The following is a 13,884-nucleotide window of genomic DNA, read 5'->3' as shown; positions in this document are numbered from 1 at the left end:
ACTTATCTTGGATCTATTTGGAATAGGCTCCGGGCATAGTTGTCACGTCTCTTATAAAGGTACTGTCACACTTAGCGATGCACCAGCGATCACGACCAGCGATATGACATGGTCAGGATCGCTGGTGCATCGCTAAGTGGTCGCTAGTGAGCTGCCACACAGGCAGATCTCACCAGCGACATAGCAGCGGTCGGGGGTCGTTACTTACCTGTCAGACGGGGCGATCGTGACGTCCTCCCGCCCGCGTCACTCGCTGACGATGAGAAACGGTCCAGGACGTTCTCGCGCGATCAGCGATAATCAGCGGGGGAGCCAATCTGAGGTAAGTATCAGACATAGCGATATCGCTAGCAATATCGCTGCTACGTCACAAAAACCAGTGACGTTATAGCGATATTGCTAGCGATATCGCTTAGTGTGACAGGCCCTTAAGCATAACCTCATCTCCACTTAAAACAACCTAAGGTAAGTGCTTTTGCAGAATTTAACTATCTCCTTATACATCCGCTACTCATTTTACCAATTATGACTGCAAGATCATGTGCCAGCTGTGATTAGCAGCATATGGGAAGGAGGGGTGAAAGGGCACGACCCCAGGGAAGACTGAAAAGAAACGCTCAGTTACACTACAAGCAGAGATTTCACATACAGCGCTCCAGAATAAACAAACGTGATTGTCTCTGCGATGGAACAACAGCACAAAAAAGAGGAGAAAAAAAAAGTGTCAATCAGGAAGAGCTCAGGGATTATTACAAGATATTTAACTCCATTTTTTTGGACAAATGACAGGTTCTCTTTAAAAAAATAAAAACAAAAAAACAAAGGAATGAATAGAGAAGTGGGCCGCACTCAGATGCAAAACTGACAAGGCACCCAATGTAGAAGTGACTTCATGTCAAAAAGGAGATTTTTGTGTACTCACCGTAAAATCTCTCTCTCTTAGCCTTTAATTGGGGGACACAGAACCGTGGGTGTTATGCTGCTGTCCACTAGGAGGCGACACTATGCATAATCTGAAAAAGATTAACTTTGGCTCCTCCTCTGCAGTATACACCCCTGGACGGCGTCAGCCTTCTCCAGTTTTGTGCCAAAGCATAAGGAGGAACGTAATCAAATAACATAACCATGCCTGTAAGAAGGCTACTATGTACGAGCTCAAAGAACAATATGAGAACTCAACAGTAAACAACGGCCCGTAAGGGCAACAGGGTGGGAGCTGTGTCCCCCAATTAAAGGCTAAGAGAAAGATTTTACGGTGAGTACACAAAAATCTCCTTTACTCTGTCGCCTAATTGGGGGACACAGAACCGTGGGATGTCCCAAAGCAGTCCCTGGGTGGGAAGCAGTGGACGAATATTGTGTTGACAGTTCCCTAGACTTGGGGTACTGCCGCCTGCAGAACCAGTCTACCCAGGCTCGCATCCGCTGAGGACTGGGTATGAACACTGTAGTGTTTCGTAAACGTGTGTAGGCTAGTCCAAGTGGCCGCCTCACACACTTGTTGTGCCGAAGCCTAATGCTGAATGGCCTAGGAGGCCCCTACTGGCCGTGTAGTGTGCCGTGATACCAGCCGGAAGAGGGGAACTGTTAAGTCGGTAGGCCTCATGTATGGTGGACTTGATCCACCTGGCAAGGGTAGCCTTGGAAGCCGGCAGCCCCTTGTGACTACCTTCCGGAAGAATGAAGAGGGGGGAATCAGATTTCCGGAAAGGTGCAGTCCTGGACACGTAAATCCGCAATGCTCTGACGAGGTCAAGCGTATGCAGAGCCTTCTCCACTCTATGAACCGGAACAGGGCAAAGGGATGGCAGTGAAATCTCCTCATTGAGGTGAAAGTTGGACACAACCTTCGGAAGGAAGGATGGTACCGTGCGGAGAACCACCTTGTCCTGGTGAAAGGCTAGGAAAGGCCGTCTGCAGGAAAGTGCTGACAATTCCGACACTCTGCGTAACGAGGTGATCGCCACTAGAAAAAACACTTTCTGAGACAGAATGGAGAGTGGAACTCCTCTAAGAGGTTCGAAGGGTGGAGCTTGCAATGCTGTCAGGACCAGATTGAGGTCCCACGTATCCAGCGGACTTTTGTAGGGAGGAACCAATCGGGAAACTCCCTGGATGAAAGTCCTTACTTGCGGTTTAATAGCAATGAAAAAGGACTGAAAGCGCCGACACCTGACTCTTAAGCGAACTTAAGGATAGCTTGGCATCTAGGCCCGATTGAAGAAAACCTAGTACCTTCGGGAGGGAATAGGGGAGTGGGACTTGTCCATGAGATTCGCACCAAGAAAAGAAAGCTCTCCAGGTACGATAATAGAGCTTGGCGGAGGCCGGCTTCCTTGCCCTGATCATAGTTGCAATGACTGCCGGTGAAAAACCTGCCTGGGTTAGAATCCAGGTTTCAAGGGCCATGCCGTCAAATTGAGAGCCCCTGAATTCTGGTGGAAGAACGGACCTTGAGACAGAAGGTCGTGATGGTCGGGTAGACGCCAGGGGGCGTCTGCTGTAAGTTGGACGATGTCGGCGTACCATGTACGTCTGGGCCAGTCTGGCGCGATGAGGATGGTCGGAACTCCCTCTTGCTTGATCTTCCTCACGACCCTGGCGATTAGGGGGAGGGGTGGAAAAATGTACAGGAGTCGGAACTGGGACCAGTCCTGGACCAGGGGATCCGCTCCGAGCGACCGCGGGTCGTGTGTCTTGGCCATGAAATTGGGGACCTTGGTATTGAGATGGGATGCCATTAGGTCCACCTCCGGGGTTCCCCAGCGTTGACAGATCTGGCAAAAAATCTCGGGATGGAGAGACCACTCCCCCGAGTCCATTCCTTGCCTGCTGAGGAAGTCGGCTTCCCAGTTTTCTACACCCGGAATGTGTACCGCAGAAAGTACCAACCTTGTGTCTTCCGCCCAGCGGAGGATATGAGCCACTTCTCTCATCGCCTGGGCGCTGCGGGTCCCGCCTTGGTGGTTCACGTATGCCACAGCCGTGGCATTGTCCGACTGTATCCTTATGTGCGAGGCTGCAAGCAAGCGATGAAAGGCTCTCAGTGCCAAGATAATGGCCCTGATTTCCAGAACATTGATGGGCAGTGTCACTTCCCTCGGTGACCACTTGCCCTGTGCCCTGTGATGTAGGTGCACCGCCCCCCAGCCTGTCAGGCTTGCATCGGTAGTCAGGATCTTCCATTGTCCTGAGAGGAATGGCTTCCCTCGTGTAAGCGAGGTTGGTTTGAGCCACCAATGCAGGGACCTCCTGGTTGATGACGTCAACCTGAACTCCCTGTCGAGGGAGAAGGGGTTCCTGTCCCAAGATCTGAGTATGGCTAGTTGAAGGACCCTGAGGTGAAACTGGGCAAATGGCACTGCCTCTATTGCTGCTGCCATCCGGCCGAGGACTCTCACGGCAAACCGGAGAGATCGAGGAGGACTGCGAAGGAGTGTGCGAACTCCCAGACGGATGGCCAGTGTCTTGTCCTTGGGAAGGAGCACCAGGCCCCTGGCGGTGTCGAATACCATTCCCAGGAATGTTAGAGTCCGAGTTGGGATAGTCGACGATTTCTGTAGGTTGACTAGCCAATCCCAGGCGACTCAGAGTGTCTAGTGTGATTGAGACACTGACCTCGCAGTCTTTGAAAGTGGGAGACTTGATGAGGAGGTCGTCCAGGTACGGGACGACTAGGATGCCTCTTGAGTGCAGGACGTCCATGGTGGCCGCCATGACTTTGGTGAACGTTCTTGGAGCCGTGGCGAGTCCGAACGGAAGGGCGACAAACTGGTAGTGGTTTTGGTTGACCGCGAACCTGAGAAACCTTTGGTGGGCGGGAGCAATTGGTATGTGGAGATACGCATCCTGTATGTCTATGGAGGCGAGGTATTCTCCCTGGTCCATGGATGCAATGATGGACCGGAGGGACTCCATGCGGAAATGACGGACCCGTACGTAATTGTTGAGCTGTTTTAGGTCCAGTATGGGTCGGACGCCGCCTCCTTTCTTGGGGACTACGAACAAATTTGAGTAGAATCCTCGGAATCTCTCGTTCGCGGGAACCCGGCACCACAACTCCTGATTGAAGGAGAGAAGAAACCGCTTGGTGGAAAGCGCAAGCCTTTTCTGGTGGTGTTGGAGGAATAGAAAGGAAGAACCGGTTCGGTGGAACGGAAGTGAACTCTATCTTGTATCCGGAAGACACTATTTCCCTGACCCACCTGTCTTCTGTAATAGGCAGCCAGACTTGCTGAAAGAGTAAAAGTCGGCCGCCTACTGGTGGGGTGTCTTCCGGAGGTCGCGAGTCATGATGAAGCGAAGTTCTGAGGTTTTCCTCCCTTGGGTTTCGCTTGGCCTGCTTTCGACTGCCAAGCCCTGTCCGGTCGCTGCTGCGTCCGTGGGTTGTCCCTGCGTGGAGAACGGTTACGGTTTTGCACCGGGCGCGAAACGGACCAGCCCGAGGAATTCCGAAAGGATCGGAATCGCGTCTGGTTTCTTCGTTTAAACGTGCATTTCGGTTTTAGTTGAGGGAGAGAGGTACTCTTACCCCCAGTGGCATTGGCTATCATGGTGTCCAACTTTTCGCCGAAAAGTCTTCCAGTAAAATACGGAAGTCGCGTGAGGGACTTCTTTGAGGCCGCATCCGCTTTCCATTCTCGCAGCCAGAGGATGCGTCGGATCGTGATGGCGTTTGATGCTATTCCCGCTACACCTCTGGCGGAATCCAGGGCTGCATGAATCATGTAGTCTGCTACCACTGCTATCTCGACCGCTTGGTCCGAGAGCTCAGGATTTGAAGCCTGAAGACCCTCCTGTAGTTTTTTGGCCCAAGCCAGGATGGCCTTGGCTGCCCAAACTGAAGCAAACGCAGGGCCCAGAGAGGCGCCTGCCTCTTCGAAAATAGAACGAGCCATGCGTTTTACTTGCCGGTCTGCTGCGTCCCTGAGGGTTGAGCTATCCGGCAGAGAGAGTAAAGTCTGCGCTGCTAGCCTAGAAACCGGAGGGTCCACTTCAGGTGGATCTGTCCATTGTTTGGTGTCTTTCTGTGGGAAGGGGTACTTCGCTTCCAAATATTTGCGATTAGCGAATTTTTTCTCAGGCTGCGCAAACTGTTTGGTAAGTATTTTCTCAAACTCATCGTGATTAGGGAAGACCTTAGGTGGTTTCTGAACACTTTCGAAGCAAATCCTATGTTCTGGGACTTCCGGGGCCGACTCTGGAATTTTTAGCACCCGATGAATGGCTGAAATTATGTCCTCAACTAGCGCTGTATTGCTAGGGGGAGAAGGTACCACGGACCTGTCCGTTTCGTTATCTGAGTCGGAGTCACAGATGCCCTCCGAATCCTGTGCCTCGCTAAGGTGATCCCTGGAGGGCGACCTGGGGCGGGGGTCTTCTGTGGTGGGGGATCCCTGTGGTAAATTGCACTGTTTGTCTGTGGCAGGGGACTGCCCAGGAGACCTGGAATGACGCTGTCTCTCCCTGGAGGGGGACGACCTTGTGCTATAGTGCGACTCAGGTGATCGAGACCTGTGGGTCCGCTTACGTCTGTGAGAGTCGGAAGCAGCATGTTCCTGAGACAAGCTGTCCGTTTGCTGTGTACCGTCCATAGCCGGGGCCCGACTCTGCAGAGCTTGCAGCAATGTAGCAGTTAGGTTGTCTATGGACTGTGTCATGGACTGAGACATCTGAGTTGCCCATTCCGGCATGGCCTGTGACACTGAAGCGTCAGTAGGGACTCCCTGGGGTTCTGACCCAGAGTTCAGGATGCAGTCCCGGCAGTGCGGATACGTGCTGCCACTAGGGAGCGTGGCTTTGCAGGCTGTGCAGAATGCATAGAAACATTCCTGCCTGGTTCTCTTCCCTGAGCCCGGCATAGTGCACAGAGGCTGGCTATAAGGGATCGTACAGGGGTGGCTACGCAGAGGGAACCCACAGAGAGCCTTATAGGAAGTATAGATTCACAGCTGAGTAATGAGAACCCAGCCGTGAGCTTACCCCACCGGTGTGCCCCTAGGTCCAGCGCCGACAGATCCCAGTTCTGTGCCCCCCGGAGACCGCTGTGATGCTCCTCTCCTGGATTTCATCCAGAAAAAATGGCCACCGGGACTCTGAGGAGAGGGAGGAGGGGGCGGAGAGCTGAAAAGGGCGCGCTGGACTGTGTAAAAACGCGCCCTTTCTGCCTCAATCCGCCCCTTCTATGACACTCCAGCGTGTCATTTTGGTCATCCGGGGGGCGGGCCGGGGGGCGGGGAAAAGGCGGCGGCTTCGGCTAGGCCGAAGCCGCTGTCTAAATTAGAGGCCTGATGCCCAGGAGGGCTCCAGAGCGGCGCGGTAGTCCGGGGGGGGGGGGGGGGGGGGGGGGCGGATTTGTACCAGACCCCCCCCAGAATGGTCGACTGGATAGCGGTGGGGGTAGCGGTTTCTGTATGTGGGGCCCCTGAAGCGCTATGGAGCCGCTGCTGCTGCTGCAGAGACGGGGACGCAGAAAAAGCCCTGTCTCTGCTGTGCCATCCAGTCCGCACCCTCCCCCGGCCCCAACAGGATCCCTCAGCCGGCCTGGGGTCCCTGGAAGCTGCGGAATGCTGCCTGACCTCCGACCCTACCTGAGGCGTCTCAACCTAATGCCCCCTGCGGGGGATTAGAGAGGGTGCGTCTGTCACCGTCAGGGGGTCTTCATCCTCGCCTCAACCCAGACCCCTTACAGGAGTTGGGGATGGAGGGGGGTCTCGTCCTCGAACCAGGACCCGAGGGACTGGGGAGGGAGCGACATGGGGAATAGCCACCTCGACCTCAACCGGGTACCCCTAATAGGGGACCGAGGAGGGAGCCATACCGGGAGTCTCGCTGGAGACCCTCTTTTCTTCATCTGTATTTCCGGACGAAAAAAGGAAAAAAACGGAAGAAAAAAGGTGTGCCTCCTTGTGACACTAAGCAAAAACTGGAGAAGGCTGACGCCGTCCAGGGGTGTATACTGCAGAGGAGGAGCCAAAGTTAATCTTTTTCAGATTATGCATAGTGTCGCCTCCTAGTGGACAGCAGCATAACACCCACGGTTCTGTGTCCCCCAATTAGGCGACAGAGTAATTCTAATGTGTATGACCACATACTGATTATCAGTTCCCATAGCCAATATCTTAAGCATAATGTATAAAAAGATGTTCTTAATTAGCGCAACGACTATTTATTCACAGGATAAGGCGAGTACGAGCATCCCTCACGCAAGGTAAAAATGAAGACTTTTACATTTTGTCATCTCTCAGAAAACCTGAATAAATGCTTTTTACAAGTAACAAGATACTCTGGAATACAATCAATCTTCATTCATGTACTGGAGATTAAAATAACTTATTAGCTAGTAATCAAGTCCAAGCGTGATTAGACATTACCCCCTACTCCAACATTAACCCCTAATTACGCAATGCAAAGGCCACATTCCCGAGAAGGACCACATGCCCCCCAACATTAGGTCGAGTAACAAACGAACTGTTAACTTGCCTTCGTTTTCTACATTCCTCCGCTTTTCACTCTCTTGCTCTGCCTTTCTTTGGAATTCATTCATTCGGTGCTGTAGCATCATCTTTTCCTTCTCAATTTGAGACACGACCGATTCCAAATTCTTTCTTTGATTGCCCTAAAATTATACACCATGAATGATTGCACCTTACGTAATAATGTATTTTTAGCTGGTACGGGCCTATTTATCTACCTATCAGTTGCATGACTGAATTAATATGTGACTCGGGGCCAGGAGAACATGGAAGAACATGATCAGAACATAATTACGCATGCTAAGGTTCAAGAAAAGTCAAGAGAAAGCTTACTTCTTCATCCAGTTCCTTCATTATCTTGTCTAGTTTAATATTGGACATTCTTTAACAAGGGAAAAAAAAAATATTAATCAAATCAAGAAACCATGTAACAAAAGTCAGCAATGTTTATAAAAAAAAAAAAAAAAACACAAGACTAAATCCTGATTTAGATGCATATCATAGGTTGGATCAGTAGAACCACAGTGTGTCCAAATGTTACATCTGGAATACAGAATTAGTAATTGAGGCATTGCCACTAGGGACATGATACAACCCCATCCAAATATTCCTAGTTTACCCATGGCCTTTGTGTAGGATTCCAGCGTTCATGAAATCTTCTGTGTGTAAAAAATGGAAGGTAACAAAGACAAATTTATCTGGTGACACTTTAGGCAACCCAGATCAAGTGAGGTGAAATTGCAAATAATAAGTGCAAATCCACAATTACAGTATTTGTTTTTGGGGTTTTTTTTTTTTTTGCCATGTTCACTAAATGCTAAAACTGACCTGCCATTATGATACTCCAAGTCACTACAAGTTCATAGACACCAAACATGTCTAGAATTTTTTTTTTTTTTTTTTATTTACGTGGGGAAAAGAAAAAAAAAAATTTCAAACTTTGTATAAAAAAGGGCACCATTATTCGAGACCTGTATCGTCTCCATTTTTCACAATCTGAGGCTTAGGGAGGGCTTATTTTTTGGGCGCTGAGCTGACATTTTTATTTCACACCATTTCAGTGTAGATAGATGCTTTGATAGCCTGTTGTTGCATTCTATCGCAATGTTGCAATGACCAAACAAAAAAAATAAGTAAAAATAGGAAATTTGTCATTTTTTATTTTTTAGGTATAGTTTTAGCACCCCCCATTACGCCATTTACCGATTGGATTAATTATTTTTAGATTTTGATAAGGCGTTTTCTGAACGCAGAGGTACCAAACGTGTAGTTTTGATTGGGGCCAAAGTGGGAAATTTTAACTTTTATATTTTTTAATCAAATTTTTTTTTTTTTACTTGCTTAAATAGTTTCCATGGGAGACTTGAAGCTGCGATTGTCTGATCGCTTGTGCTACATATAGCAGGGCTTCAGCCTTGCAATATGGAACAGAAATGCTCATCTATCATGAACTGTGGGCACGGGGTGGCACTCATAGCAGATCAGCAATGACAACCACAGGGGTCTCCTGCAGACCCGGCATGGTCATGCCAATCCATCGGCGCCCAGCCATCATGAGACAGAGGCGCTGGTAGGCGGAGCTAGTGACGTGCTTCCGATGCCAGAGATTGACAGACATTTAACATGTGAACAGCTGCGGGTGGATTACGATTGCACCCGTGGCTGTTAGGAGCACATGACAGCTGATCAGATCATCTGTCATGTGCCTGAAAACATGAAGGGTCAGCTCCGGAGCCCGCATCAAAGAGGGGGAGACAACCTATGACCTACCTATACATCAAACGTCGTAAAGGTGTTAAACTGTTGGGACTGCCCTTGTTGTGACTTTGTTGCAGAATTGCATGAATAAGTGTGGAAAATAGATTTTAGATGCAGAACTTCGGCGGATTTCACTTTAGAGATTGGCATGTAAAGCACTCCAGATATGCATTGTGTGAATAGATCCTTGAATAGCATACCTGCATTTCTGCTCCATCTCATCTTTCAGCTGCATCTCATTATGTAGCTGCTCTTCAAGTTGATATATGCTCTTCTGTAAGTTCTCCACCTGAAGCACATGTTTATCATACATTTAGAAAGTAACACTGTACAATACACACGATATTTATCACAAAACTTAAGGAATGATAGATCGTATGGAAATCAAGTATAAGGAAAAAGAAAACCAGACCCTGGCCAGGATCTGTCTAACTTTAAAGTCTTAGATTGGCGTTTTACAAGCCAGACTAGAACAGATGTAAGGTGGATTAAGAGGCGAGCTAACTTTACTATGTCACAAGCCCCTCAAAAGGGAATGTAGCAAAGCATTTTAATAATGAAACCAGATAGTGAGACATGTTTTAAAATCTGTTAATTTATAGATTTTTTTTTTTTTAATTGTTTTTCGTAGATTTAGTTAAAATTGTATCTCTTGTGTATGACTAAAGGGGGCTGCGATCTGGCCTAAGCCAGACTTGCGGACTAGTCTCGATTCCGGCTATGGTCCCCAGACAGATTTTTATAGTATCTTTTTTCTGAAACCCTGGAACATTTCAGAGAAGAATAACTTGGCTGCAATTGTGCAGCATGGGGAAGATTTATGCTGGCCACAGTTTGAGCAGCCAGAATCACCTGATAGGTTCCCTTTAAAGGGCGATACTTTTTTAAGCCATTTGACAAAACAATACTATTAGAGAACACTCGTACAAGCGTAGAGTCATACCAGGTTTTTATCAACTTTGGAACTGGATCTATTGTCATCAGCACTTGAAGAAGGGTCAGACAAATACCTGAAAAAACAATGAAAAGTTGGACCATTCATATAACGAGTCTTCAAAACCATTATATCTACAAGGAATAGTTTCTTACTGTCTGTTACTGTAGTATGTGAATCCCACAAAAGGAAGCTGGTTCCCCACAAATGCTTTAGGTATTGGGAATGTCTCTTCATCTCCTTTATCTTCCTCCAAATCATCAAAATTACTTGTGTCAATGTCACTGGTTAGATCTGGAACTACTGGAGCTACAGCTAAAAAGGAAGAACAGAGTAAGAGCGTCACTTTGGTTTAGGAAATATGAGGCTTTATATGACAGGTAGGTTTTTTCTTCCCGTTCATAACCAACAGAAAGACAAAGCTGTATTAATGACTTGTAAGGTGAATGTGTTGAAAGGACATGATCGGGGGCTCCTCTGACCCCAACTGTTTAAACATAGGCTGGCATTCAACCCCCAACCATTACTGTTGAAGAACTTACTATCTCGGAGGGTCTCCCATGCCCATTGGTCATTTTTGAAGAAAAGATGCCGTTTAATTTCTTCAAACCCATTCCGCCCCAAACGGACTTCCCTATGAGGAAATAAAAAATAATTATAATGTCTATTGTTAGAGCACCTTGATTACAATTCGTTGTTAATTAATATGTTAGAAAAAGCTTAAAGGATCTGTCAGCACAGAATAAGTGTTGAAACCAGGTACAGGAGCTCGGTGCTTCACGGCACGGCCAATCATTTATATACACCTTGCCACCTGCCTAGTTTCCATCTCTGTTTGCTCCTTCTTTGGTTCTACAAAGCCATAGATGTCAATCAAAGCAGAGGGGGGTGACAGGGAAAACAAGCAGGTGGGAAGGTGTAGATAAATGTTTGGCCCCACCATGATGCAACTAGCGCCTGTAGTTAGCTTGAAATCATCCTGTGCCGACGGAATCTCTTTAACTTCATTAGCCGGTCTGAATTTAGAAGCCAATACAATTTTAAAGCATGTATCTACCTATCATAATCCAGCTTTAATTTTCCAGAAGTCCATCCTATTATAATATTAGACACCGACATGTAGCAATTATGCAGCTGATTGGCCATTTAAAGGCACGCAGAATGTCAAGGGGCAGATTCTGACATGTGTTCTGGGCAATCATTGCAGAGAGTTAGCAAGTCAAAGATCTTCATCAAGACCGGCATGAACTGGAGTCATCTGCTCCTGATTCACCTCTTAAAAAATCAGGGGCGTCTGAGAAATGGCGTGCACCCATGAATCTTACTAAGTCAGGACTGGATTGAGATTTTTGGTGTACACCACAGCTTGTCATGAAATAGACGGGTTATGGCATTACGCCCTATTACGAAACTGGAAGAAACTGGTGTGAAGACACTAATTGTCATTAAAGTTGTGCAAAATATTTGCAACTTTTCAAAGTGACTTACACCAAAAATTTTGGTGTAATCTTTGACGAATCGGGGCCTCAAGTGTTATGACTGGTCACAGCCGCCAAATAACAGACTAAAGTTGTGGTTGATATATTTTAAGAATTCAAATACATAGTACATACCGTATGTAAGTTGTGTAAACAGGTGTGTACATAGAAATGCAAGGGCTCCTAAAGCTAAAGTCCAACTTGGGGATTTGTGTCGGCTGTCAAACAACCCATCAGGTTCTCGTGACTGCTTCAAGGAGCCCATGTCTTTCCTTATCTAGCCACATAGATGCCATGGATTTGTGGATCATCATTACAGTCATTTAACCCCTTAGATGCCATTACTGGTAGGTGTCTACTGTGTAACATAACCAGCACCCTTTGAGTATGGAGTGGGCTCAGCACATGACACAGAGCTATACAAATACATCCAACTTTGCAGTACAAAGCATCAAGTTTTGGGAGAAAGGGGCAGACAGTGGGTAGGCGACAGGGCCGTTCAGCACTAGAATTATCTCTTGCTGCCAGGTTCCTTAGCCGACGTGTGGCCTCACAGCACTGGCTATTCGCCTCTGAGCTGAGTTGATCAGTGGCAGATCGATTATGTTAGTGCAAAAAAGATGGACTGCTCACTTGGAATTTACAGTCGGGAACAAAAGTTTTGAGACTGAAATTTTGTTTTTCATAAAGCTTGCTGCGTCAGTGTTTTTCGATCTTTTAAAGTCAGATATTTCTATGGTTGCTGAAGAAAAATCAGCATTTCATAGGTTTTCAATCTTTTATTGACAAATATCAAATTTATGCAAAGACTCAATATTTACCGTGCTGTTCCTAATTTTCCAAGAATTCTGCCCTTCGCCCTGGCCGCAGGATATCAGCATCTGGGCCAAATCCTGACTGATAACCCATTCATGTCTAATCAGTGCTTGTCCTCCCGCTTTTGGAGGATAAACCACAGGTATTAATAGGATTGAAATCTAAGAAGCTTCTTGGCAGTGGATGCAAAATGTCAATGTTTTGTTCACCAAGCCACTTAGTTATCACTTTTGCTCTGTCTTGCTGGAAAAAGCACTATTCTTCACCAAATTGCTCCTGGATCATTGGGAGAAGTTGCTCTTTGGGAGAAGATGTTTAGATTCCATTCTTTATTCATGGCAGTGTTCTTAGACGAAATTGGAAGTGAGCCCCCTCCATGGATGAAAAGCCCCGACGCATGGATGGTCCGAGGATGCTTTACTATAGGTAAAACACAGGACTCATGATGGCACTCACTTTTTTTTCCTCTCAACAATCATTCTTCTAAATGTCCCAAACAGTCTGAAGGGGGCTTCATCAGTGAAAATTAACTTTACCCCAACCCTATGCAGAGTTTTTTCTCTGACTACACCCTCTCCAGAGAGTTGCAGAAGTCTTGAAAAATAAAGGTCAACAATGTAAATACTGAGTCTTTACATAAACATGATGTATTAAAAACTTATGAAATGCTTATAATTATACTGTAGTAACCATAGAATAAACCATAGACTAAATGATCTAAAAACGTTAGTAAACTGGAACAAACAAAATGTAAGTCCGTCTCAATACTTTTGGCCACAACTACATGAAGAGGACAAACCACGAATCAGAAAACAGGAGTCTTGAGGCCATTTCTTTAAAGAGGTTGTCCATAACCCAGACAATCCCTTTCAATCACTTCTTCCACCAGTAAAATTAATGGCACTTATATTCCCCTCTGGTGTCGGCACTGGCTCTCCCGGGGCTCACATGACATTGCTATGTTACACGATGCCTGGGTAATATCAGCATCTGCTTTGCTCTCCTCGCCATCGGAAAAAATAAAATCGGGAGGAAGTTAGCGATAGAGTTGCCGCAGCTCCTACTTCATTACTTCTTCCACTTGTCTGATTTGTGGAAATGCGTGGAGAATGAAGCAGCTGCTGAGAGGGCGCAGGGATCATGTGACCATGTCACGCAAGCCCAGGGAGAGCCAGTGCTAACACTGCTGGAGTGACGCCACATCCGTGGGGAGCATCAGTGTTATTTTTTAGGAAAGGGGGTTGGGGGTGGCGGAACAGTGATTGAAGCTGAAGCCTCATAGTTGAATCTGGGAATTATAGCTATTGTCATATTTGGAGCCAGTCCCAAATTTTTCCCTTTACAATTAGTAAAATTGGCTAAGATTTGTACAGATTAGCACTCTAGGACAACAAATTGAACAAGATGGTTTTCTAAAGAACAT

At 47.0% G+C, this 13,884-nt stretch overlaps 1 protein-coding gene across 2 annotated transcripts in view; it reads right to left on the bottom strand.

Annotated features, from left to right (window-relative positions):
- The window catches only part of ROCK1 (Rho associated coiled-coil containing protein kinase 1), a 173,321-nt gene that overhangs the window by 79,147 nt on the left and 80,290 nt on the right, over window positions 1-13,884 (bottom strand). For both annotated transcript variants that reach the window (XM_073550864.1, XM_073550863.1), the window contains exons 9-14: window positions 10,710-10,801; window positions 10,323-10,482; window positions 10,177-10,243; window positions 9,434-9,522; window positions 7,809-7,857; window positions 7,483-7,618 (exon numbers count right to left, since the gene is read on the bottom strand). In XM_073550864.1, the coding sequence (XP_073406965.1) occupies window positions 7,483-7,618; window positions 7,809-7,857; window positions 9,434-9,522; window positions 10,177-10,243; window positions 10,323-10,482; window positions 10,710-10,801 (593 nt within the window). The remainder of the gene's footprint in view (window positions 1-7,482; window positions 7,619-7,808; window positions 7,858-9,433; window positions 9,523-10,176; window positions 10,244-10,322; window positions 10,483-10,709; window positions 10,802-13,884) is intronic.

The sequence above is a fragment of the Dendrobates tinctorius genome, unplaced genomic scaffold (genome assembly GCF_039654945.1).
Source record: "Dendrobates tinctorius isolate UK_male_01 unplaced genomic scaffold, ASM3965494v1 ptg000171l, whole genome shotgun sequence".
Classification (NCBI taxonomy): Eukaryota; Metazoa; Chordata; class Amphibia; order Anura; family Dendrobatidae; genus Dendrobates; species Dendrobates tinctorius.
This window is presented reverse-complemented; position numbering and strand designations above follow the sequence as displayed.